General features: G+C 38.7%; 1 protein-coding gene across 1 annotated transcript; it reads left to right on the forward strand.

Moving 5' to 3' along the window:
• The first annotated feature begins 1816 nt into the window (after positions 1-1816).
• On the forward strand, positions 1817-25370 carry LOC148894357 (serine/threonine-protein kinase tousled-like 1-B). The gene is made up of 22 exons (XM_089002430.1): positions 1817-1835; positions 6709-6830; positions 6916-6987; positions 8542-8580; positions 9609-9684; positions 9930-9973; positions 11313-11408; positions 11519-11611; positions 11703-11795; positions 12006-12116; positions 13271-13407; positions 13485-13673; positions 13772-13838; positions 14602-14699; positions 16372-16453; positions 17530-17621; positions 17709-17798; positions 17894-18063; positions 20335-20470; positions 20532-20643; positions 22416-22523; positions 23935-25370. The coding sequence occupies exons 2-22, from the start codon at positions 6714-6716 to the stop codon at positions 24103-24105; spliced, it is 2193 nt and encodes a 730-aa protein (XP_088858556.1). The 5' UTR covers positions 1817-1835; positions 6709-6713; the 3' UTR covers positions 24106-25370.
• The last annotated feature ends 48 nt before the right edge of the window (positions 25371-25418 follow it).

Raw genomic sequence — 25418 nt, forward strand, 5'->3', positions numbered from 1 at the left:
AAAAATAGTTCCGGTGGTTAAAAAAAAGGAATATGGTATTTTAGAACGAAACAAAAAGTTATAGAGATCATGACATCATAATTCGGCGACAGACAAAACGAGACCATGTACGCATGCGCCAAGCCTAATTCTCCGGTTGCCTGCTACTCCCCACTACAGCCAATCCGGGTGATTGTGGTCTTGTTTGTTTGTTAAATAATTCATAAACTATTATGTTTTGAAGATACGTCGGATGTACATACTGTTCTCGGATCGCAAATACATCTACGTCCGTTGAATTGGCGACGTTAGCTAAAGAAGCATCAGACTGAATCGAATGGAGCTCATACAAAATGCCTTCGAATCCATTTATTAGCCAAAAATTGGCAGGGACACTGACGTATATTTTTTTTATCGTAAGAGGAAGGTTGAGTTTATCGTGCCTTCTTGGTCCTGTTTTGGAATCACATCATCTTACTTTAACGTCAAACGGAGACTCAACAACATTTAGTCTCACTACTGCCCTCACCTGGAAGGAGGGTAACGGCATAAGTCAAGAACATTGTTCAAGCTTGCTCAAATGTGTATTGCAGTGATACCTTGGCTTACGAACTTAATTGCTTCGCAGACAGTGCAAGGTGAAAAGTGTGTATTCCAAAAATCAATTTCCCATAGGAAACCATTAAAATGAGAATAATCCGTTCCCAGGTCCCCATAAAACATAATTTTCTACTTTCTAATTTTCTAAGTCTTTTTAGACTTTTAGACTTCTTCTGACATTCTTTGTTTTTATACTTTGTACTATTCATCTGAAAATATGTGTGTGTGGTACATTACATATGCTGTGACTGTAAAGTGTTTGAGAGTTTTGAAAGGCGCTTAAATATGAAATGTATTATTATCATTATTAAATGTATTATTATTATTATTTATTTTTTATTATTATTACATTTAGATATTACCAGATAAAGGACACTGATTTGCTGTGGCGACCCCTGAAGGGAAAAGCTGAAAGGAAAAGAAGACATTTAGATATTACACGTCAAATTAAATTATATGGTCCTTATTTAATGAGTAAAATGAAAAAAATAAACATATAATTTATTGTATGGTGAGTCTATCATGCATGAAATTTCAAATCGAGTCACTGGCGCTAAATATACGTTACTGGAAATTGCAACTCGTGAAGAAATGCTAACAGGTGCAATATGCGTCCATCTTGACGCCCCCCCCCCCAAAAAAAAAATATAATAAAAAGGCATGGAAAAGATGAGGCACTTGATGACAGGGAAATTTTATTCCCTAATTTAATCGGAACTAATAAACTAATCTCGAAAGTTTTTTTTTTATTGGACCAAATATATTTACACTAGAGCCCTGGAACAACAATCCGTTATAATTGATTCTCATTGAAATTGCCTAAATTGTCAATGTTGTATTGAATTAACTTTTATATTTGGTGGATGTTTTTTTTTTTCGTATATTTGTATTTGTTAAGACAAAAAAACTAGAATTATATATATTTTTTTGCACACGATGCGTGACGTCGTCTTCTAGCCAACGACACGACACTCAAGTATACACCGTGTACGTATCTAGCCGTCAAGAGGATAGTACAACACTAACCGAATTATAATTACTACCTTTCTCCCAGATCCGACTGGTAATTTCACCGCCGGCGAGCGAGGCAATGTATCGGCCCCGAGGCGTCAAGTACGCGGCATAAAAGTAGCTTGATGAGTGTCCAAAGTAGTGGAAGTTTGGAGGGGCCGCCATCTTTGGTCCCAGCTCTCCACGTCCTCAACACGGACCGTGTTTTCAGCAACATACAACGGCGCTGCTGAAGGCCCTTAAAGGTATTGTGGGACATTTTCACAAAGATTAATCTATGTATTTCTCTCCCTGTGTGTTTATTTATTTTTTGCGGGGACAGAACGAGAAGGAAATTGCAGCGAGAAGACGGGAGTGAGTACGCAAAGTCGCGAATGTTAGCAGAATGTCGGCTCCAAAGTCCATTGAGGCTCTTTTGGCTACTAGCTAGCACCACTAAAGCATCGTCTTTTCCAGGGCCTCGGATTGCGAATATTTATATTTTAGATACCTGCACGTTTATTGTCCGCGAGTATCAATGAGTAGGAAAGGTTGCGATTGTTGTGGATGCACGCAGCCATGTTAAGCATGCACCTTTTTTTTTGCACGAGCTAGTCAAGTTACCGATGAAGGTAAAGAAGGGGACAAAGCAATGTCTGCTGATGGTTCCCGATGTCTTTATCAGCACTTGGCATGCTTGCACATAGGTGCACATCCACCATTGTGCGGCGATTGCCGTGTCACAACGTGACGTCTATCATCACTTTGCACCAATCTTAATATAATGCGGCGAAGGCTTGACATGAAATGCGAAGAGAGAAAGGACTTTAGCCTTAGGTGACCTTTTATTATCAAAGCAGACAGGAGTAACTTTCCAAATCGGATGTCACTGCCACAAATCCCCAAATTGTCACCATTACAAGTTGAAAATGGCCACGTTTAGCCCGTGCATCTTCTTTTCCCTCTAAATGATGACACGAAGGCGAGATTGTGAAATCAGACTAGGATATAGAAAAAAATCTGGAAAGGCGGTGAAATAGCAAACGATGAGATTCAGTAAAAGTCTGATCCGAGACTGTCATTGCAGCAAAGTTGTTGGAAGTGGGCCATTAATTAATGCCAGAGCATTTTAGGACTTTCCCAAGTGTCTCTGCCATAAACAGGTGGCCAGTGTGCTGAGCAGCATGGAGTTAAAATGACATTCACAGCCATGCCTGTAAGGGTTCAACCACTTGTTCTCGCAGGGGCTTGAATATAGATAATTCTCGCACACACAGACATTCATGGCAGAGCTTTATATAAAAAAAAACAACAACACAGAGCTTGCTTGTACAGTGATACCTTGGCTTACGAACTTAATTGGTTCCCGGACAGAGTGTGTAAGGCGAAAAGTGTGTATCCCAAAAAATAATTTCCCATAGGAAACCATTAAAATGAGAAGAATCCGTTCCCAGGTCCCCATAAAAAATAATTTTCTACTTTTCTAAGCCTTAAAACTATACAAAATATACCTGATTTGATGTATAATAAATGTGCTATGGTATTATAATTAAAGAAATAAACTGTACTGTATGATAAAGTCATTTTATTTATCTTTGTGGTTTTTGTTGATGGCTTGATGGAATGGAGTGGCCGGTTTCATCAGGATTAAACACTTGATGAGGAACGTAGCCTTCTTCTTTCACCATCTTGAGGAATGATCCCTTGGAGGTGCTTTCTCTGCTATAATTTTACCTAGTTCCTCATCAATTGTGTTCTGTTTAGCTGGGTTGATAGCTTTTTGCATCAAGCGTACAGATGGCTTGTGCGGGTTATTTGTGGAGCCTTATTGATGGGATATTTTAACCTTGCAGTCTACACTCTACCGTTGAACTATCAAGGTTGAAACACTCTCTCTGTCGTCTGCCTGTCTCTTTAATGTTTAAACCCCCCACCCTCACTGCTGCGTTCTTGACCAATCACGTGGCTTTAACCGAAGACCGGGGGCGGGGAATAGAGGACAAAAACAGTCGGCTGCCATTTTGTTGTTAGAACTGGCTCGTTCGCGAACGACACATCACTCATTGAGGCAGCTCCGTGTACGAAAAAAGTTCGTATGCCAAAGTAAAGTTCGTATGCCAAAGTAACGTTTTCATAAATGTAACATTCGTAAACCAAAAAGTTCGTAAGCCAAGAGGTTCGTAAACCGAGGTATCACTGTATTAATGTTTCGGAAAGTTACTGGGTCAAAAGGCAATGGGTTGTATTCCCTGTGTCACTGTGACTTCAGTTACGCGAAAGGGGCCTTTGAGAAAATGTGTCCAAAAAAGATATCTTAAACCTGTTTTATTGACCAAAGGAGCAGTAAATCACGGGTGGTATCAGTTGTAAATCATTGCAACAGCTGTAGGAGCCAACTTAAAGTCATAAGTTCTTGAGAAATCTTGGTTGACATCATTATCAACCCTTTTAACACATTATTTGCTACTGTTTTCATTGTTTCGCTAAAACTGCAGCAGAGACAAAAAAAAATAGCTTGGTCCATGTTTTTGTTTTTATTATCTACTTGGTAATCGCATTGTCAGATGTACGTTTGTTGACATTGTTCCACTGCAAACAATATGGCCTCCAGATTCTTTTTGGCAATGGAGTCGTACTTTGTTTATTGCTGAGGTTGTGTTTCCTTCCCCCCCGTGACAGGCCAAAATGTGCAAAGTCGCATACAGTGATTTTCGGTAAATCCGTAATTATGATTTTTTTTTTAAATTTAATTCACACATTTCCTCAGCTCAAGCTTCCATGCGACATTGTACAATAGGTTGAGTGAACGCTGGCGCGTGGCTGCCACTGCTCACCCACAGAAAAAAAACTTATTCTGTCACTGTAAAGTGACCTTGAGAGTTTCGAAAGGTGCTGAGAAATGAAATGTATTATTATTATTATTATTATTATTATTATTATTATTATTATTATTATTATTATTATTATTATAACATGACAAAAAATGGTATCAACACTGTAGTGTCCTTGAGAGTTTTGAAAGCGCTTATAAATAAAATTCATGATTATTATTATTATTATTATTATTAAAACATGAAAATCAACAGTAATGAAATGAATAAGCAAATAAAAAATATATAATAATAATAATAATAATAATAAATGGTGCATTTGGATATGACTATTTGTCTCTAGTTTATGATTATTTATTATTTATTTTATCATTAGTGTCAACCTGAAAATTCCAACACCGTTTGCTTTATTTAGTGTAGTTTATTTTTTATTGTTATTTTTTAATTGGTATTTTTTAATCCCTTTAAATGTGTTTTTTTTTTTTTTACTGTAGCTATAGCTGTCTAGCTAGCTGTCTAGATAGCTATTTGTGCGCTTATTCATTTATATATTTCTATATTTGTCCATTTATTTATTTTTTTTTAATTCCATCCCACCAAAAAAATGTACTTTAGAAGTGAAATAACAAAAAAAAACACACAAAATTCACCTCACAGGCTGCAAGATGGAGCCGCTTATTTGGAAAGAAAAAAAGATTTATCATGGGTGGACAATTCGTACTCCTGTCTAGCTAGATGTCTGGCTAGCTGTCTAGCTACAGTAGCTATCTAGCTGTCTAGTTATCTGTATAGCTAGCTGTAAAGCTAGTTATATAGCTAGCTGTGTAGCTAGCTAGCAATTTACGTGCTTATTCATTGATGTATTTCTATATTTGTCCATTTATTTGGTTTTTTTTATTCCATCCCACCAAAAAAAATTATACTTAAGAAGTGAAATAACAAAAAAACGCACAAAATTCACCTCACAGGCTGTAAGATGGAGCCGCTTATTTGGAAAGAAAAAAGATTTATCATGGGTGGATAATTCGTACTCCTGTCTAGCTAGCTGTCTAGCTAGATGTCTGGCTAGCTGTCTAGCTACAGTAGCTATCTAGCTGTCTAGTTAGCTGTATAGCTAGCTGTAAAACTAGTTATATAGCTAGCTGTGTAGCTAGCTAGCAATTTACGTGCTTATTCATTGATGTATTTATATATTTGTCCATGTATTTGTTTTTTTTTTAAATTCCATCCCACCAAAAAAATTATACTTAAGAAGTGAAATAACAAAAAAACGCACAAAATTCATCTCGCAGGCTGCAAGATGGAGCCGCTTATTTGGAAATTTTATCATGGGTGGACAATTCGTACTGCTGTGTAGCTAGCTATCTAGCTAGCTGTCTCGCTACTGTAGCTATAGCTGTCTAGCTAGCTATTTGTGCGCTTATTCATTTATGTACAGTAAAGTCTCGTTATATCGATATCGGATATATCGATAGTCCCGGTTATATCGATACTATTTCTATGCACGCACGGAGAAAATTACATGCAAACAGGGTTGGATATATCGATAGTCCCGGTTATATCGATATTTTTTCGGACTCCCTTGAATATCGATATAACGAGACTTTACTGTATTTCTATATTTCTCCATTTATTTTTTTTTTTTTTTTTAATTCAATCCCGCCAAAAAAATATACTTTAGAAGTGAAATAAAAAAACACAAAATTCACCTCACAGGCTGCAAGATGGAGCCGCTTATTTGGAAAGAAAAAACATTATGGGTGGACAATTCGTACTTCTGTCGAACTAGATGTCTAGCTACTGTAGCTAGTTAGCTGTCTAGCTAGCTATTTATGTGCTTATTCATTGATGTATTTATCTATTTGTCCATTTATTTGTCTATTTATTTTTAATTCCATCCCACCAAAAGTTAACTCAGCCCTCCCCCGGCTATATTAATCTTGCAATACTTTCCATTCTATTTTCTCTGTACCTGCAAATACAAAATGGCGGCGACATAGTTCTCGCGCAGGTTTACATCGGCTCCAGTTTTGCCGGTGCCCCGGGAGCTCACACAATCGGCTAATAAGAATGAATTATTTATCCTTGACTTGCTGTCAAAACACCAGGACTGCACCTCACATGACATTTGTGCTGAGCAATATGGTCAGAGTTGTAAATATGATATAAATAATAATAAAAAAAAAATCCCGATTCATACCCAAGCGTTCTTCTTGCTTTCTCCTCTTGAGTGTGTCTTTTACTACTAGGACAAAACGATTTCGTCCGCTAACCCAAATGCGCTGTCGATTGTCTCTAATGTTCGCAGGCGCCATGGAGGAGCTGCACAGCCTGGACCCCCGCAGACAAGAGCTGCTGGAGGCTCGTTTTATGGGTGGGGTCGGCGGCAGCACCGGTGGCAGCACCGGGAGCGCAAGCGGAGGAGCTAAAGTAGGCAACAAAAAATAAATAAAATTACAGTCATTTGTGATGACGTGGTTGTGTGTAACCTAAATTTGAACACTTTTCATTCTAGGGTTTGACCAATAATGAATGTTCGAACCATAGTTTTGGAAGTTTGGGATCTTCAAGCGATAAAGAGTCGGAGGTACTTTTTTTCTGGCTGTTCTATTCTTCCACCATTAAATGACTTTCATTTATGTTACAGTAAAGTCTCGTTATATCGATATTCAAGGGAGTCCGAAAAAATATCGATATAACCGGGACTATCGATATATCCAACCCTGTTTGCATGTAATTTTCTCCGTTCGTGCATAGAAATAGTATCGATATAACCGGGACTATCGATATATCCGATATCGATATAACGAGACTTTACTGTATTTAAAGGACAACCGACGTCTCCGGACAAGTTGTGTCCATAATTTGTAAAATCACTTCAAATGACTTCTACTGAGCGTATTTTACAAATACAGTAAAGTCTCGTTATATCGATATTCAAGGCAGTCCGAAAAAATATCGATATAACCGGGACTATCGATATATCCAACCCTGTTTGCATGTAATTTTCTCCGTTCGTGCATAGAAATAGTATCGATATAACCGGGACTATCGATATATCCGATATCGATATAACGAGACTTTACTGTATTCCACGGCATATAGCTATATTTAACGTTTTAAGACTCACGCTGAATAGTCCGGAAGTCTTGTTTTTGAGTTGGTGACGAGTCCTCAGCCTACGTCACTGAAGGAACACCCCTCACCGAAAAAAAGGACACATTGTAGCAGTCGTTCCATCACGTCAATGCATTTTGCTGTACTTTGGTCTGAAAACGTCATGTGGGACCAAAAAGAGGCAGAAGAGGGCGACAAAGCTCCATGTAAGGAATTAATCCGCCTGTGGAAACGGGCTGATTAATTCCTTACACAGCTTTGTCGCCATTTTCTGCCTTTTTTGGGTGCAACATTTCACACCCCTGATGCCTCAAAATGACACGGAATAAATTATTTAATCGATTGCAAACATGTATGCTTTCTTCTTCAGAACTATTTGAATCATATTCATAACTGGATGAGTAACAAGAAAGCATCTTCTTCTATTCTGAACTCGCTGAAGCCATTGGTTTGATTCTGGAGCGAGGCAGTTTGTGAAGTAGTATCCCGGCGTGACGTCATGAACAAGGGGGCGGGATTTTATGAATCTGCCCAGTTCCGAGCTCTTTTTGTGGCAGTTTTGGGACACTTCAAGTCATTTTTATTGGTGTTTTGCATTTGACGAAAAATGTCAGTCTGCGTGTTTTGGGTATTTTAGATGCTCTAAAAAGTTTTTCTGATGTCAGTTGGGACACAAAAAAATGGTGTTGGTTGTCCTTTAAGAGGTGATGGAAATGCCACCTCTCTCTTTTTATCTATGTATTCGTTTGTGTATTTGTTTATTTGTTTGTTAATTTGTTGTGTTTATTTCATCTCAATCATTTTTGTTGTTTGTGTGTTTGTTTGTTTATTTAATTGTTAAATTATGTTTGTTTGGTCTTAATATTTTTCATTGTTTGCATTTGTTTATATATATATATATATATATATGCATTTTATATTTATATTTAATAATATATATATATATATATATATATATATATATATATATATATATATATATATATATTTGGTCTGAATATTCTTCATTCTCTTTCACTTTTAGAGCTCAGACGTGAAGCGAGGCGGCTCACCAGCCTACTCGGTACGTTTGAGGGGGGTCAAAACTGAATTCTAACTTGAAATAACCCCTAGACCACGGTTTTATTTTCACACTTTTCCAGCCTTCTTTTGTCGTGAACCAATTGTGAGTTTTGGCATCAAATGACAGCAACGCTTCGCCGCCAGGCAAAAGCAACATTGTTTCCAACCTGACATCAGAAAAACGTTTTATAGCTTCTAAAATACCCAAAACACGCAGGCTGATATTTTTAGTCAAATGCAAAACACCAATAAAAATGACTTAGTGTCCCAAAACGACTTCAAAATGACCTCAGAAAGGTTCTGTTTCAGAAGGCCCCGCCCCCTTGTTCGTGACGTCACGCCAGGACGTCCTGCCTTGCTCTAGAATCAAAACAATGGCTTCAGATTCGGAGAAGATGCTTTCTTGTTCTGAAGAGGGAAGCATAAATGTTTGCAATCGATTAAAGAAGTCCTTCTGTACCATTTTAAGGCATCCGGACTCCAATGTAGCTACCAGAAAATGCACAAGATGGCGCCCAAGCTCTTTTGGAAATGGGGTGACTTGTCTGCTGGGAATTTGTGTCAACTAGTATCAAATAGTAGTCTTGATGCAACACACAATGATTCACCATTCCGTTATTTGTTTTTTCCTTCTAATTTCGCTATCAACACAAAGTTTTCAGACCAAACAAAGTACCCAAAATGCATCGTGTGTCGCTTTATTGGTCAGGGGCGTTCCTTCAGTGACGTCACTTCAGGAATCGTCACCAACTCAAAAACAAGACTTGCTGAATATTCAGCGCGAGTCTTAAAACGTAAAATATAGCTATATTTGGTGGAATCTTTGTAAAATACGCTCAGTAGAAGTCATTTGAGGTGATTTTACAAATTATGGACACAACTTATCCGGAGGCGTCGGTTATCCTTAAAAAAAAAACCGCAACATTATGAAACTAATCACGTGTGACAATTCTGATGCGCTACTAGTTGAGAAAGTTACTGTCTGGTTTTTTTTTTTTTTTTTTAATGAAATAGCCTCTCTCTACTCAGACTCCCGAGAAGAAGCAATCCGAAACACCCCGAGGCAGAAAAAGAAAGCCTGACATTCAGTCAGAGAGTAGCCAAGGCAAGTACTTTTTTTTAATTATTATTATTGCCCCCTTATTATAACCTTCCGTGGCGGCACTGTCCTGCGGAGAAAAAAAAAAAACCATATACTCTCTAGCCATTTCTGGCTTTTTTTTTTTAATTTATGTATGTATTTTCGGTACACTTTGACATCCAAGGAACACCTAAAAAGGCATATAGCCCGTTTATGTTAAAATGAAGAATCAGACTAACATTACTGTCCGTTTGCTTTTCTCTTCACAGGGAAGACGACTGTGCGCGGCCCCAAGATTAGTGATTATTTTGATGTAAGTTTTCTGAGACGGCGCTGCTCCCGATCTTATATATTTTTTGCTTTAAAACAACACACACACACACACAAAAAACGGGTCAGGAAAAAAATACAAAAAAAAAACAAAGCAACAGCAGATCTGCTGCTGTTGTGAATTATGGCATTTTTTGGGTGTTCTTTGGTGTACAGTGATACCTCTGTTTACGAACCCCTTGACGTACGAACTTTTCGGTTTACGAACGTTACATTTATGAAAATTTTACCTTGGCATACGAACTATTTTTCGGGATACACACGGAGCGCCACAATGAGTGATGTGTCGTTCGCGAATGAGCCTGTTCTTCTAATGAGAAAATGGCAGGGGACTCATTTTTGTCCTCTATACCCCGCCCCCAGTCTTCAGTTAAAGCCATGTGATTGGTCAAGAACGCAGCAGTGAGGGGAGGTGGTTTAAACATGAGTTAATTGGTTCCCAGACAGTGTGTAAGGCGAAAAGTGTGTATCCCAAAAATTAATTTCCCATAGGAAACCATTAAAATGATAATAATCCGTTCCCAGGTCCACATAAAACATAATTTTCTACTTTCTAATTTTCTGATCCTTAAAACTACACAAAATATACATTATTTTATGTATAGTAAATGTGCTATGGTATTATAATTAAAGAAATGTACTCTACTGTATAATAGTTGTTTTATTTACGTTTGTGATGGTCGTTGATGGCTTAATGGAATGGAGTGGCCGCTTTCATCAGCATTAAACACTTGATGAGCAACGTAACCTTCTTTCACAATCTTGAGGAATGATCCCTTGTCGGTGCTTCTCTGCAATAATTTTACCTAGTTCCTCATCAATTGTGTTCTGTTTAGCTGGGTTGATAGCTTTTTGCATCAAGTGTACATATGGCTTGTGTGGGTTATTTGTGGAGCCTAGTTGATGGGAATTTTAACCTTGCAGTCTACACTAAAGTACATCAGCGTTGAAACAAGTCCAAATTTCACTGTTTTCTATCCATTTTCTCACTCTATCTCTCTCTCTGTCGTCTGCGTGTCTCTTTAATGTTTAAACCACCTCCCCTCACTGCTGCATTCTTGACCAATCACGTGGCTTTAACTGAAGACTGGGGGCGGGGAATAGAGTCCCCTGCCATTTTCTTATTAGGAGAACAGGCTCATTCGCGAACGACACATCACTCATTGTGGCGCTCCGTGTGTATCCCGAAAAATAGTTTGTATGCCAAGGTAAAATTTTCATCAATTTGACCTTCGTAAACCGAAAAGTTCGTAAGCCAAAGGGGTTCGTAAACCGAGGTATCACTGTATTTTTATTGATTATTATTTTTCATTTGCTTGTAGTTCCAGGCAGGAAATGGTTCCAGCCCGGTGAGAGGCCTGCCGCCGGTGATTCGTTCTCCTCAGAATTCTCATTCGCACTCCACTCAGGGCACCGCTGTAAGTTTTATCAACCCCCCCCCCCAAAGAAATAAAACAAAAAATGTCCGTGTTGCGGTTCATGTTGTGAGTTTTTGGCTTCCTCTGTGTAAATGTTTATCTCTCTTCAGTTGCAGGGGAGACAAAACAGCTCCTCTCCCACCAGTTTGTCTTTTGGTGACCACATGGCTCATCCAAAACAACTTGCGGTGAAATTTGTTCAGGTGAGGGATCGCAGTGTTGTTTTTTTTTTTTTTGTCGTTCTTTTTAATTAAGCTTCTTTTTCCGGGTTATTGATATTTTTTTGTCAACTAGACTGACCTCACGGTATTGAAACTGGCTGCCCTTGAAAGCACGAAGAATCTCGACCTTGAGAAGAAGGAAGGGAGGATAGACGATTTGTTGCGGGTATGCGGCCTGTTTTCTCCTTTGCAAATGTGTCTGAACGGCGTCGCGCTCGTTGCTCTTTTGCGTTGTTTTTTTTTTTATTTACTTTTTACAAACATGCGTATCATACCTCTGAAGATGGAGGTTACCGATTCGCTGTGGCGACCCCTTGAAGGGAAAAGCCGAAAGGAAAAGAAGAATTTCCTTTTTTTTTTCTTCCTCTTTCGCTAGGCCAACTGCGATCTCAGGCGACAGATAGACGAGCAACAGAAATTACTTGAAAAATACAAGGAACGCTTGAATAAATGCATCACCATGAGCAAGAAACTACTCATCGAAAAGGTACGGTGACACATTTATTATACATAAAATAGGTATATTTTGTGTAATTTTAAAGGACAACCGACGCCCCCGGACAAGTTGTGTCCATAATTTGTAAAATCACTTCAAATGACTTCTACTGAGCGTATTTTACAAAGATTCCACCGCATATAGCTATATTTTACGTTTTAAGACTCGCGCTAAATATTCAGGAAGTCTTGTTTTCGATTTGGTGACGATTCCAGATGTGACATCACATCTGGAACGCCCTTGACTGAGAAAGCGACACACAATGCATTTTGGGTACTTTGTTTGGTCTGAAAACTTCGTGTTGATGTTGAAATTAGAAGGAAAATACAAATAACGTGATGGTGAATTGTTGTGTGTTGCACCAAGACTACTATTTGATACTAGTTGACACAAATTCCCAGCAGACAAGTCACCCCATTTCCAACGGAGCTTGGGCGCCATCTTGTGCATTTTCTGGGACGCTACATTGGAGTCCTGACGGCTCAAATTGATACAGGAGGACTTATTTAATCGATTGCAAACATTTATGCTTTGCTCTTCAGAACTATTTGAATCATATTCATAACTGGATGAGTAACAAGAAAGCATCTTCTCTGAATCTGAACTCTCTGAAGCCATTGTTTTGATTTTTGGGGCAAGGCAAGATGTCCTTGCGTGACGTCGCAAACAAGGGGGGCGGGACCTTCTGAAACTGAAACTTTCTGAGGTCATTTTGAAGTAGTTTTGGGACACTAAGTCATTTTTATTGGTGTTTTTCATTTGACTAAAAATATCAGCCTGCGTGTTTTGGGTATTTTAGAAGCTATAAAATGTTTTTCTGATGTCAGGTAGGAAACAAAAAAAATGGTGTCGGTTGTCCTTTAAGGAAAAAAAAAGCTTTTGACAACAGGTCTGGGATTCTTGTAGAATAACAGCTGCACACTTCCAATGAAAAAAATCACCAGTTTACATAATCTCATTTGAAACCTTTGTCCATTTTCGGGGTCATTTTGAAGTAGTTTTGGGACACTTTAAGTCATTTTTATTGGTGTTTTGCATTTGACTAAAAATATCATCCTGCGTTTTTTGGGTATTTTAGATGCTATAATACGTTTTTCTGATGTCAGTGAGGAAACAAAAAAATTGTGTCGGTTGTCCTTTAACAGAGCAACCAAGAGAAGCAGGCCTGCCGGGAAAAAAGTATGCAGGACCGACTCCGTTTGGGCCATTTCACCACAGTCAGGCACGGCGCCTCGTTTACTGAACAGTGGACTGACGGCTACGCTTTCCAGAACCTCGTCAAGTGAGGGCGCTTTGACACCATTTGACGTTACACGCCCGTTTGAGCGTCGAAACAACCCCATCCGATTTCATCTTCAGACAGCAGGAGTCGATCAATCAACAAAGGGAGGATATCGAGAGGCAGCGTAAACTACTCGCCAAGAGGAAACCGCCTTCGTCCAATAACGCTCAAGCACCCGCGACAAACTCTGAGCCAAAGCAACGCAAAACTAAGGCAGTGAACGGAGCGGAGAGCGATCCTTTCCTCAAACCGAGCCTTCCTCAGCTGTAAGTTGCCATCTCGAGGGCGGAACGACGACCCGAAAGCGTCATTCACTTTTTCCGTCATCCGTAATTCGCATTTCTTGGGCTTTTCTTCTATAAAGGCTGACGCTAGCTGAGTACCACGAACAAGAGGAGATCTTCAAATTGCGACTTGGACACCTCAAGAAGGTTTGTCAATCCGTGAGCGTAGAGCTGCTTGCCAAAATACGGCCCAGGGGCCAAATGTGGCCCGTGGTCAATTTTATTTCAGTTTATTTCATTAATTATAAGACTTTAGCACATTTATTATAATAAAATAAGGTATACAGTAAAGTCTCGTTATATCGATATCGGATATATCGATAGTCCCGGTTATATCGATACTATTTCTATGCACGCACGGAGAAAATTACATGCAAACAGGGTCGATATATCGATAGTCCCGGTTATATCGATATTTTTTCGGACTCCCTTGAATATCGATATAACGAGACTTTACTGTATTTTGTGTAGTTTTAAGGCTTAGAAAATTAGAAAGTACAAAATTATGTTTTATGGGGACCTGAGAACGGATTATTCTCATTTTAATGGTTTCCGATGGGAAATAAATTTTTGGAATACACAATTTTCACCCTACACACTTAAGTTTGTAAGCGAACGTATCACTGTATATCTAAAGAACGTCCGCCATGGTTGCCCCCGCCCACTCCAACATTTTTAACACACCAAATCTGGCCCCCTTTCCAAAACAAGTTTGGACACCGCTGGTGTATAACATCTCTCAGGAAGCAATCTTTAGAATCAGGAGAGTTGAATCCAGATTCGGAGACGTTTCTATTGTTGTTGTCATGACAACTACGGCGGCATAACGGCAATCGTTAATATTCCGTCCTTCCCGCCGTTCCTTGCAGTCCCAACTCTGAAGTTTCATTTGCTTGCAAATCTTTTCTAGGAAGAAGCCGAGATCCAGGCGGAGTTGGAACGTCTGGAGAGGGTCCGTAACCTTCACATTCGGGAGCTGAAGAGATTAAATAACGAAGACAGTTCACAGTGAGTGTCAATCAATGTCGCTTGCTGTTCACACGAAGCTGCGCTTGGGAACAATGATTAAAAATGGAAAATTAACAGTTTTTTTCTTGTTTTTGTACTATGCATCTCCAAAAAAGTGTTTAATACTCAAAAGTTAAGGGCTAAAATATTCCATTAAAACCTCTAAGGAACTTATATTTTTTAGCACATTATACTATAATTGATGAAAAGGTTTCTTCAGCCGTCACCTGTACTTTTTTGAAGGTGTCGGACGTTTCGCTTGTTATGCAAGAAGCTTCGTCAGCAAACTAAAGTCTTACTGGTAGTTTCGGCCCTATATATATATCCCTAATATCCAGACATGGCGGCGCCAGACACTGCTATGATAGGTCCCTACTCTCAGGTTGGGGTATCCCTGCGGCCCCACCGATTGTTCCTACATTCCTGACTAACGACTGGCCTGATTGCCCCACTCCCTCCGGTATCACCTCATCTGGACATTAGGGATATATCTATATATAGGGCCGATACTACCAGTAACACTATAGTTAGCTGAAGAAGCATCTTGGATAAGAAGCGAAACGTCCGACACCTTCAAAAAAAGTATAGATGACGGCTGAATAAACCTTTTCATCGATGGATCACTCCTGTACGACTGAGAGCTTACACAGACGTATTATACTATAATGTAATATCCATAATTTTCTGTTTTTGGTACAATGATTAAAAATGGACAATGTGCTGTTTTTTTTTGCTTATTTTTGTATTTTGCGTCTCAAAAAATATTTCTGAAATGTTTAGGGCTAAAATATTCCATGAAAACCCCTTACGAACATAATTTTTTTTATCAATTATAAATCTGCAATATTTATAATTTTCCGTTTTTGGCCCAATTAAAAATTTGATTTTTTTTTTTGTCTGTTTTTTTTACTCATTTGTGTATTTTGCATCTTCAAAAAGTTTAGGCCTAAAATATTTCTTTTATATATATACACTCTAATATATTTTTTATCACATTATACTATTGTGCAATATTATAATATTGTGCACAATGATTCAAAATTGAAAATTTGCCTTTTTTTTGCTTGGTTTTTATATTTTGTGTCTCCAAAAAGTTTATTTCTGAAAATTCAAAGGCTAAAATATTCCATGAAAATCCCATTTAAGTTTTTTTTTTTTATCAAAATGTACTATCCTGCATTTTACATAATTTTTATTAATGATTAAAAATGGAAATTTTTGCTTGTTTTTGTATTTTGCATCTCCAAAAACATTTATTTCTGAATATGTAAAGGCAAAAATTATCCATGAAAATCCCATTCAAGTTTTTTTTTTTAAATCAAATTGTACTATTCTACATTTTACAGAATTTCCGTTTTTGGCACAATGATTAGAAATGAAAAATTTTGCCCTTTTTCTGCTTGTATTTAGATTGGATGTGTCAAAAAACATTTGTTTACTTTAAAGGACAAAATAGTCCATGAAAACCTCTAAGAAGCATAAAACGTTTTAAAGAAGAAAGATTAGTAATCTCTGAAAATTCTTTATTTTAATGTGATAAACTTTGATAAAAAAAACATTCAAATATTTTTGAGCACATAAAAATGCAGAAAATACATGATTCTATTCTGCAATTTCTATTGAGTCACAAATGCTGTTGCAAATTTGTCACACTGTTTTATTCCACCTCCAGATTTAAAGATCACCCAACGTTGAATGAACGATACCTACTCTTGCACCTTCTTGGGAGAGGAGGATTTAGTGAAGTTTACAAGGCAAGTTTTTCCACCTTATTGGAAGAAAAATTCTTTTGTAAAGCGAATGTGCTGTGGAACAAAATGTTAAATACAGTGATACCTCGGTTTACGAACCCCTTGGCTTACGAACTTTTCGGTTTACGAACGTTCAATTTATGAAGATGTTACCTTGGCATACAAACTATTTTTCGGAATACACACGGAGCTGCCACAATGAGTGATGTGTTGTTTGTGAACGAGCCTGTTCTCCTAACAAGAAAATGGTAGGCGACTGTTTTGTCCTCTATTCCCCGCCCCCAGTCAAAATGGCATCTTCGGTTAAAGTCACGTGATTGGTGTAGAACGCAGCAGTGAGAGGAGGGGGAGTTAAACATTAAAGAGACAGGCAGACGACAGAGAGTGAGAAAACAAACAAACACATGCACACACACAAAAGGGAGATGACAGAGCTTGAAACAAAAAAAGTGAAAAAAATAAACAAATGTAAAATGGATAGAAAACAGTGAAATTTGGACTTGTTTGAACGTTGATAGTTCAAAGGCAGAGTGTAGACTGCAAGGTCAAAATTCCCATCAATCAGCCTCCACAAATAACCCGCACAAGGCATCTGTACACTTGATGCAAAACGCTATCAACCCAGCTAAACAGAACACAATTGATGAGGAACTAGGTAAAATTATAGCAAAGAAAGCACCTACAAGGGATCATTCCTCAAGATGGTGAAAGAAGGTTGCGTTCCTCATCAAGTGTTTAATGCTGATGAAACTCGCCACTCCATTCCATCAAGCCATCAACGACCATCACAAAGGTCAATAAAACAACTTTATTATATAGTACAGTGTATTTCTTTAATTATAATACTTTAATTTATTATACATAAAATAAAGTGTATTTTGTGTAGTTTTAAGGCTTCGAAAAATTAGAAAGTAGAAAATTATGTTTTATGGGGACCTGGGAACGGATTATTCTCATTTTAATGGTTTCCTCTGGGACAATCTTTTTTGGGATACACACTTTTCGCCTTACACTCTGTCTGAGAACCAATTAAGTTTGTAAGCCAATGTATCACTGTAACAGCCTTCTGTGCCGTGCAGGCTTTTGACTTGATCGAGCAAAGGTATGCCGCTGTAAAAATCCACCAACTCAATAAAAACTGGAGGGACGAAAAAAAGGAGAACTACCACAAGTATGTCGGCTTCACGTTAGCTTCGGAATGAAATATTTTTTCCTGGTTTGTGCATCTTCTAACATCTACATTCCCGTTTTCCTCCAGGCACGCGTGTCGAGAGTACAGAATACACAAGGAGCTTGACCATCCCAGAATCGTGAAACTTTATGACTACTTCTCACTGGACACAGACACGTTAGTCCTCACTTTGAGAATTTCGAGTACCTCTTCGGGAACGGGGGCTTTTTAGCTTTTGTGGTTTTGAACGCCGCCGTGGTCTCGTCTGACAGGTTTTGCACTGTTATGGAGTATTGCGACGGCAACGATTTGGATTTTTACTTGAAGCAACACAAACTCATGTCGGAGAAGGAGGCTCGCTCCATCGTCATGCAGATTGTCAACGCCCTCAAATATCTCAACGATATTAAACCGCCCATCATCCATTATGACCTCAAGCCAGGTAAATATTTTCTTTTTGACTCTTTGTCAGTGATGTTCGGTCGGACACTGAAAAAAGGCTCGAAAACAGGAAGGGATTCAGCCATTCATGACCGACGGCCAACTTCTGCAGCCCTCTGCCAAGCTATTTCTTGAGAATACAGTGATACCTCAGCTTACGGACTTAATTTGGTTCCCAGAAAGAGTGTGTAAGGCAAAAAGTTCGTCTGCCAAAAATTTATTTCCCATGAGAAACAATTAAAAATGAGAATAATCCGTTCCCAGGTCCCCATAAAACATAATTTTCTACTAAATAAGCCTTAAAGGACAACCGGCACCATATCTAGGTAGTTAGTTAGCTAATACACTGGATGTCACTATTAAACACACAGATAGAAAGCTAGATAGCTGTTAGATAGCCAACAGATAGCTAGCTAAATAGCTAGACACCTAGATAGCTATATAGCTCATAGATAGTTAGCTAATAGACTGAATGCCACTATTAAATACTCAGATAGCTAATAGATAGCTAGCCACTTAGATAGCTCTATAGCTAATAGCTAGGTATCTAGGTAGTTAGTTAGCTAATACACTGGATGTCACTATTAAACACACAGATAGAAAGCTAGATAGCTGTTAGATAGCTAGCTAAATAGCTAGACACTTAGATAGCTATATAGCTCATAGATAGTTAGCTAATAGACTGAATGCCACTATTAAATACTCAGATAGCTAATAGATAGCTAGCCATTTAGATAGCTCTATAGCTAATAGCTAGGTATCTAGGTAGTTAGTTAGCTAATACACTGGATGTCACTATTAAACACACAGATGGAAAGTTAGATAGCCAACAGATAGCTAGCTAAATAGCTAGACACCTAGATAGCTATATAGCTCATAGATAGTTAGCTAATAGACTGAATGCCACTATTAAATACTCAGATAGCTAATAGATAGCTAGCCATTTAGATAGCTCTATAGCTAATAGCTAGGTATCTAGGTAGTTAGTTAGCTAATACACTGGATGTCACTATTAAACACACAGAAAGCTAGATAGCTATTAGATAGCCAACAGATAGCTAGCTAAATAGCTAGACACTTAGATAGCTATATAGCTCATAGATAGTTAGATAGTTAGCTAATACAATGAATGCCACTATTAAACACACAGATAGAAAGCTATATAGCTGATAGATATCCAACAGATAACTAGCTAGATAGCTAGACACTTAGATAGCTATATAGCTCATAGATAGTTAGCTAATACACTGAATGCCACTATTAATTACAGATAGCTCATAGATAGCCAACAGCTAGATAGCTAGCCACTTAGAAAGCTCTATAGCTATCTATCTAGCTACTTAGTTAGCTAATACACAGAATGTCACTATTAAACACATAGATAGAAATCTAGCTAGCCAGCCAGTAGATCGCAAATAGCTAGCTAGCTAGATAGCTCGACACTTAGATAGCTATACTGTGAGACCTCAACTTACGAACTTAATTGGTTCCCAGACAGAGTGTGTAAGGCGAAAAGTGTGTATCTCAAAAAAGTAATTCCCATAGGAAACCATTAAAATGGGAATAATCCGTTCCCGGGGCTCCATAAAATATACTTTTCAACTAAATAAGCCTTAAAACTACACACAACATTCCTTATTCTATGTCTAATAAATGTGCTATTGTATTGCAATGAAAGAAATACACTGCATTGTATCATAAAGTCACTTTATTTCCATTTGTGATGGTCATTTATGGCTTGATGGAATGGCGTTGGAGGTCAAAGGGAATTGCTGTTTGGAAAGAGAGGCGCATTACATGAGGACTGTAATTAAAGAAATAAACTGTGCTGTAAAATAAAGTTTTATTTACCTTTTTGATGGTCATTGATGGCTTATGGAAGGAAAGTCACCTTTCATAAGGACTGTTGGTAACTTAACCTCTGTTGCTGTCCGGTCGTTTGCTTCCGCCGAAGATCACTCCGCCAGCCGTGGTGGGTGTGTATTATGAAAATAGTGCTTATTATAAGGTTTAATTTTCATAAATTTGACGTTTGTAAGACAAAAAGTTTGTAAGTTGAGGTGTTTGTAAGTTGAGGTCTCACTGTATAGCTAATAGATAGTTATGATCTCCTTCTTCTGCCGATAGTAATTTTCTTCACACGTGATGATGATCAGGCCTTTCTGGGGTTGACATACAGTATTACTAGACTTTTCTGGTTTCAAAAGTTGGCGGGTCTGCCCTTTGGTTGAACGCAACATTTTAATGACCCCCTCCGTTCTTTTGTTGTCAGGTAACATCTTGTTAGTGGACGGCACGGCCTGCGGCGAAATTAAAATCACCGACTTTGGTTTGTCCAAAATCATGGACGATGACAACTATGGCGTGGACGGCATGGATTTGACGTCGCAGGGGGCGGGGACTTATTGGTGAGATGACACAGCGTGCGCGTGAGATTGTTGCGGTCTCATCCCATATTTTTTTTTTTAGGTACTTGCCTCCGGAATGTTTTGTGGTTGGAAAAGAGCCTCCAAAGATCTCCAACAAGGTGGACGTGTGGTCTGTGGGTGTCATTTTTTTCCAGTGTCTGTATGGAAGGAAGGTGAGGACACCCAAAATGTGGTTTTCAGTGTTAACCCGAATATTAAAGGACAACCGACACCTTTGGACAAGTTGCGTCCATAATTTGTAAAATGACTTCAAATGACTTCAACTGAGCGTATTTTACATAGATTCCACTGCATATAGCTGTATTTTACTTTTGAAGACTCGCGCTGAATATTCAGGAAGTCTTGTTTTCGAGTTGATGACGATTCCCTTAATGATGTCACGTAGGGAACGCCCCTGACCGAGAAAGCGACACACAATGCATTTTGGGTACTTTTTTCGCCTGAAAACACCGTGTTGATCGCAAAATTAGAAGGAAAACGACATAAATAATGCGATGGTGAATCATTGTGTGTCGCAGCCAATTGCGGTAACATGCATAAAGAAGGTGTAAGTTTATCTATTCTCTAGCTATTAGCTATCTATTCGTTATCTATTCGTTATCTGTTCGCTAGGTATTTAATTATCTATTTGCTAGCTATTAGCTATATATTCTCTAGCTATAAGCTATTTGCTATTTATTCACTAGCTATTAGCTATCAATTTGCTAGCTATTAGCTATCTATTCGCTCGCTATTGGCTATCTATTCGCTTGCTATTAGCTATCTATTCGCTAGCTATTAGATATCTATTCACGAGCTATTAGCTATCTTTGTTATCTATTTGCTACCTATTAGCTATCTATTCGCTAGCTATTGGGTATCTATTCGCTAGCTTTTAGGTATCTATTTGTGAGCTATTAGCTATCTATTTGCTATCTATTCATTAGCTATCTATTTGCTAGCTATTAGCTATCTATTCACTAGCTATTAGCTATTCATTCACTAGCTATTAGCTATCTATTCACTATCTTTTTGCTTGCTATTCTCTATCTATTAGCTATCTATTCGCTAGCTTTTAGGTATCTATTTGTGAGCTATTAGCTATCTATTTGCTATCTATTCATTAGCTATCTATTTGCTAGCTATTAGCTATCTATTCACTAGCTATTAGCTATTCATTCACTAGCTATTAGCTATCTATTCGTTATCTTTTTGCTTGCTATTCTCTATTAGCTATCTATTCGCTAGCTATTAGCTATATTATTGTTGTTTTTATGTTACTTCCTGGTTGAGTGAACGCTGGTACGTGTGGCTGCCACTACTCACCCGCAGAAAAAATATCCTGTGACTGTAAAGTCTCCTTGAAAATTTGGAAAGACACTTATGAATGAAATTTATTATTATAATTATTGTTATTATTATTATTATTATTATTTATTATTATTATAATTACACAAATTCCCAGCGGACAAATCAGCCCATTTCCAATGGAGCTTGTGCGCCATCTGGTGCATTTTCTAGGCGCTACATTGGGGTCCAGACGGCTCGAATTGATACGGAAGGACTTCTTTAATCGATTGCAAACATGTATGCTTTCTTCTTCAGAACTATTTGAATCATATTCATAACTGGATGAGTAACAAGAAAGCATCTTCTCCGAATCTGAACTCTCTGAAGCCATTGTTTTGATTCTGGAGCAAGGCAGTGTGTGACCAATAGTGATGTCACAAACAAGGGGGCGGGACTTTCTAAATCTGCCCAGTTTCGAGCTCATTTTGTGGCAGTTTTTCTTAAACTCATTTTATTGGTGTTTTGCATTTGACTAAAAATATCAGCCTGCGTGTTTTGGGTATTTTAGATGCTATAAAACGTTTTTCTGATGTCAGTTAGGAAAAAAAATGTGTCGGTTGTCCTTTAAGAACCTGAATATTTTTTTCTTCTTCAGCCATTTGGCCATAATCAGTCACAACAGGACATCCTTCAGGAGAACACGATACTCAAAGCTACCGACGTTCAATTCCCTGTGAAGCCTGTTTCCAGTCATGAAGCCAAGGTTTGTTTTGATTTTTTTTGCCAGCCGACAAGCGTCACATTTGTTTACACAAGTACAGTTTTCACAGTGTTAAACATGTTCGCAAAAAAATTGATTCATGATGAAAACGACTCGCATGAAGTGGCTGACCGATTAGCCCTTGACTATTAGATGAATTTCTGCAGATTTAATTTCAAAACTACCGTATTTTTTTGCAATGTAAGTTGCGCCCTATAAATGGAAAAGGTTTTAAAATATAGCTTTCATTGAAGGTCCGCCTTATAACTCTGTGCGCCTTATACCGTGATACCTTGGCTTACGATCTTAATTGGTTCCCAGACAGTGTTTAAGGCGAAAAGTGTGTATGCCAAAAATTAATTTCCCATAGGAAACCATTAAACTGAGAATAATCCGTTCCCAGGTCCCCATAAAACATAATTTTCTAATTTTCTAAGCCTTAAAATTACACAAAATATACCTTATTTTATGTATAATAAATGTGCTATGGTATTATAATTAAAGAAATAAACTGGACTGTATAATAAAGTCGTTTGGTTGACCTTTGTGATGGTTATTGATGGCTTGATGGAATGGAGTGGCCGGTTTCATCAGCATTCAACACTTGATGAAGAACGTAGCGTTATTCTTTCACCATCTTGAGGAATGATCACTTGTAGGAGCTTTGTCTGCGATAATTTTACCTTGTTCCTCATCAATTGTGTTCTGTTTAGCTGGGTTTACAGCTTTTTGCATCAAGTGTACAGATGGCTTGTGCGGGTTATTTGTGGATCATGATTGATTGGAATTTTAACCTTGCAGTCTACACTCTGCCTTTGAACTATCAAAGTTGAAACGAGTCCAAGTGTCACTGTTTTCTATCCATTTTGTCACTCTCTGTCATCTGCCTGTCTTTTTAATGTTCAAACCACCTCCCCTCACTGCTGCGTTCTTGACCAATCACGTGGCTTTAACCGAAGACTGGGGGCGGGGAATAGAGGACCAAAACAAGCCGGCTGCCATTTTGTTTTAGGAGAACAGGCTCATTTGCGAACGACACATCACTCATTGTGGCAGCTCCGTGTGTATCCCGAAAAATAGTTCGTATGCCAAGATAACATTTTCATAAATACAGTAAAGTCTCGTTATATCGATATCGGATATATCGATAGTCCCGGTTATATCGATACTATTTCTATGCACGCACGGATAAAATTACATGCAAACAGGGTCGGATATATCGATAGTCCCGGTTATATCGATATTTTTTCGGACTCCCTTGAATATCGATATAACGAGACTTTACTGTATAACGTTCATAAACCGAAAAGTGCGTAAGCCAAGGGGTTCGTAAACCAAGGTATCACTGTATGATTTCAAAGTCATATAACATACCAAAATGAGATTTACTGTAACACTCCTCCTCCTTTTTCAGGCCTTTATAAGGCGCTGCCTGGCGTACAGGAAGGAGGACCGCATCGGCGTTCACCAGATGGGTAGTGAGCCCTACCTGCTCCCCCACATACGAAGGTCCAGCTCCTCGGGGAATCTCCAGATGACTGCAACTGGCTCAGGGTCGGCCCCCTCCGGCATCATCTCATATTGACGGCCTGATACTGTGACGCAGCCTGACCAAGCGCATGGCGAACCTCCCTGAGGCAGACGGCCAGTAAGCACCATGGTGGGGTGGGTGGCATTTTTTTTTTTTTGGGGGGGGGGGGGGGCACAGTTTACCACATGGGCCTCCTCTGATTTGATCGACAGAAGCACGGGGAAGGTAATGGAATGTTTTTGGTTTTGGGGATGTAGTTTTTTTTGGGGGGCGGAGGGTGAGTAAAGGACATGGGCTAGTCAGCCGCTTTGAGATGACAAAAGCACTGAAACAGACTCCGTAACTTTTGAAGAAAATGTGAGTGGACACTGTTGAAATGTTGCAAGTGGATAGCGCCCAAGAGACATCCCCCTGCACCCCCCCCCTCCCCTCCTCCAATTCCTGCTGAGGGTGAAATCTCACGGCTGTGTCTGGATAAATATTTGAGTTGCTCAAAAATGACATCACGGACGACAGCCGCCGAGTAGAATTGCTTTTGATTTGGTTTCATATACCGTTCCCGTACGTTAGGCTTGAATTTGAGTCTGTTAGCCTTGAGAATGTAACTTGTAGCGTACAAAAAAATAGGGGGGGGGGGGGGTCCATCTCCTGTCACATAGGCCAGGGAAGCTTTTTCAGTACTTCCGCTTCATGCACAAAGTAACCAAATGTAGAATCATGGCATCAAATCCTATGCAGGGAATATTAATACAGATCACTTTGGCTAAGTATATTCTGTACAGTTTGTCTTTTGCATTTCGAAACGTAAGCGGTAACGTGTGCAAAGCGTTCAAATGTCCACTCGGGAGGGCCTTTTTTTTTTTTTTTTTTTTTTTTTTTTTTTTTTTTTTTTGAGGGGTGGGAGTGCATTCATTTTGCTGCTTTTATTGCTCTTATTTTTTCAAGGGCTGTATATTTCACTTCGGGTACAAATTGTATAGTTCCACTCAGAGTGATTAATAAATGACACAAATTGTCCCACCCCCTCTTGCTCTCCCACCCAAGTGAACTATGTCGTCTAGGTCAAGTACAGTGATACCTCGGTTTACGAACTTTTCGGTTTACGAACGTTACATTTATGACAATTTTACCTTGGCATACAAACTATTTTTCGGGATACACACAGAGCTGCCACAATGAGTGATGTCGTTCGCGAACGACCCCGTTCTCCTAACAAGAAAATGGTGGCCGACTGTTTTGTCCTCTATTCCCCACCCCGCAGTATTGGGTTAAAGCCACGTGATTGGTCAAGAACGCACCAGTGATGAGGTGGGGGTTACAGACAGAAAGAGAGTGAGGCCGTTCTCCCAAAAACAAAATGGCGTCTT

Source organism: Hippocampus bargibanti, linkage group LG08, assembly GCF_051943395.1.
Source record: "Hippocampus bargibanti isolate YZ-2025 linkage group LG08, ASM5194339v1, whole genome shotgun sequence".
Taxonomy (NCBI): domain Eukaryota; kingdom Metazoa; phylum Chordata; class Actinopteri; order Syngnathiformes; family Syngnathidae; genus Hippocampus; species Hippocampus bargibanti.

Coding starts and splice junctions, on each gene's coding strand:
- LOC148894357 (XM_089002430.1), top strand. CDS start 6,714: ATGGAGGAGCTGCACAGCCTGGACCCCCGCAGACAAGAGCTGCTGGAG. Junction 11,612..11,702: donor TTGCGGTGAAATTTGTTCAG/GTGAGGGATCGC, acceptor TTTGTCAACTAG/ACTGACCTCACGGTATTGAA. Junction 13,408..13,484: donor GCTTTCCAGAACCTCGTCAA/GTGAGGGCGCTT, acceptor TTTCATCTTCAG/ACAGCAGGAGTCGATCAATC.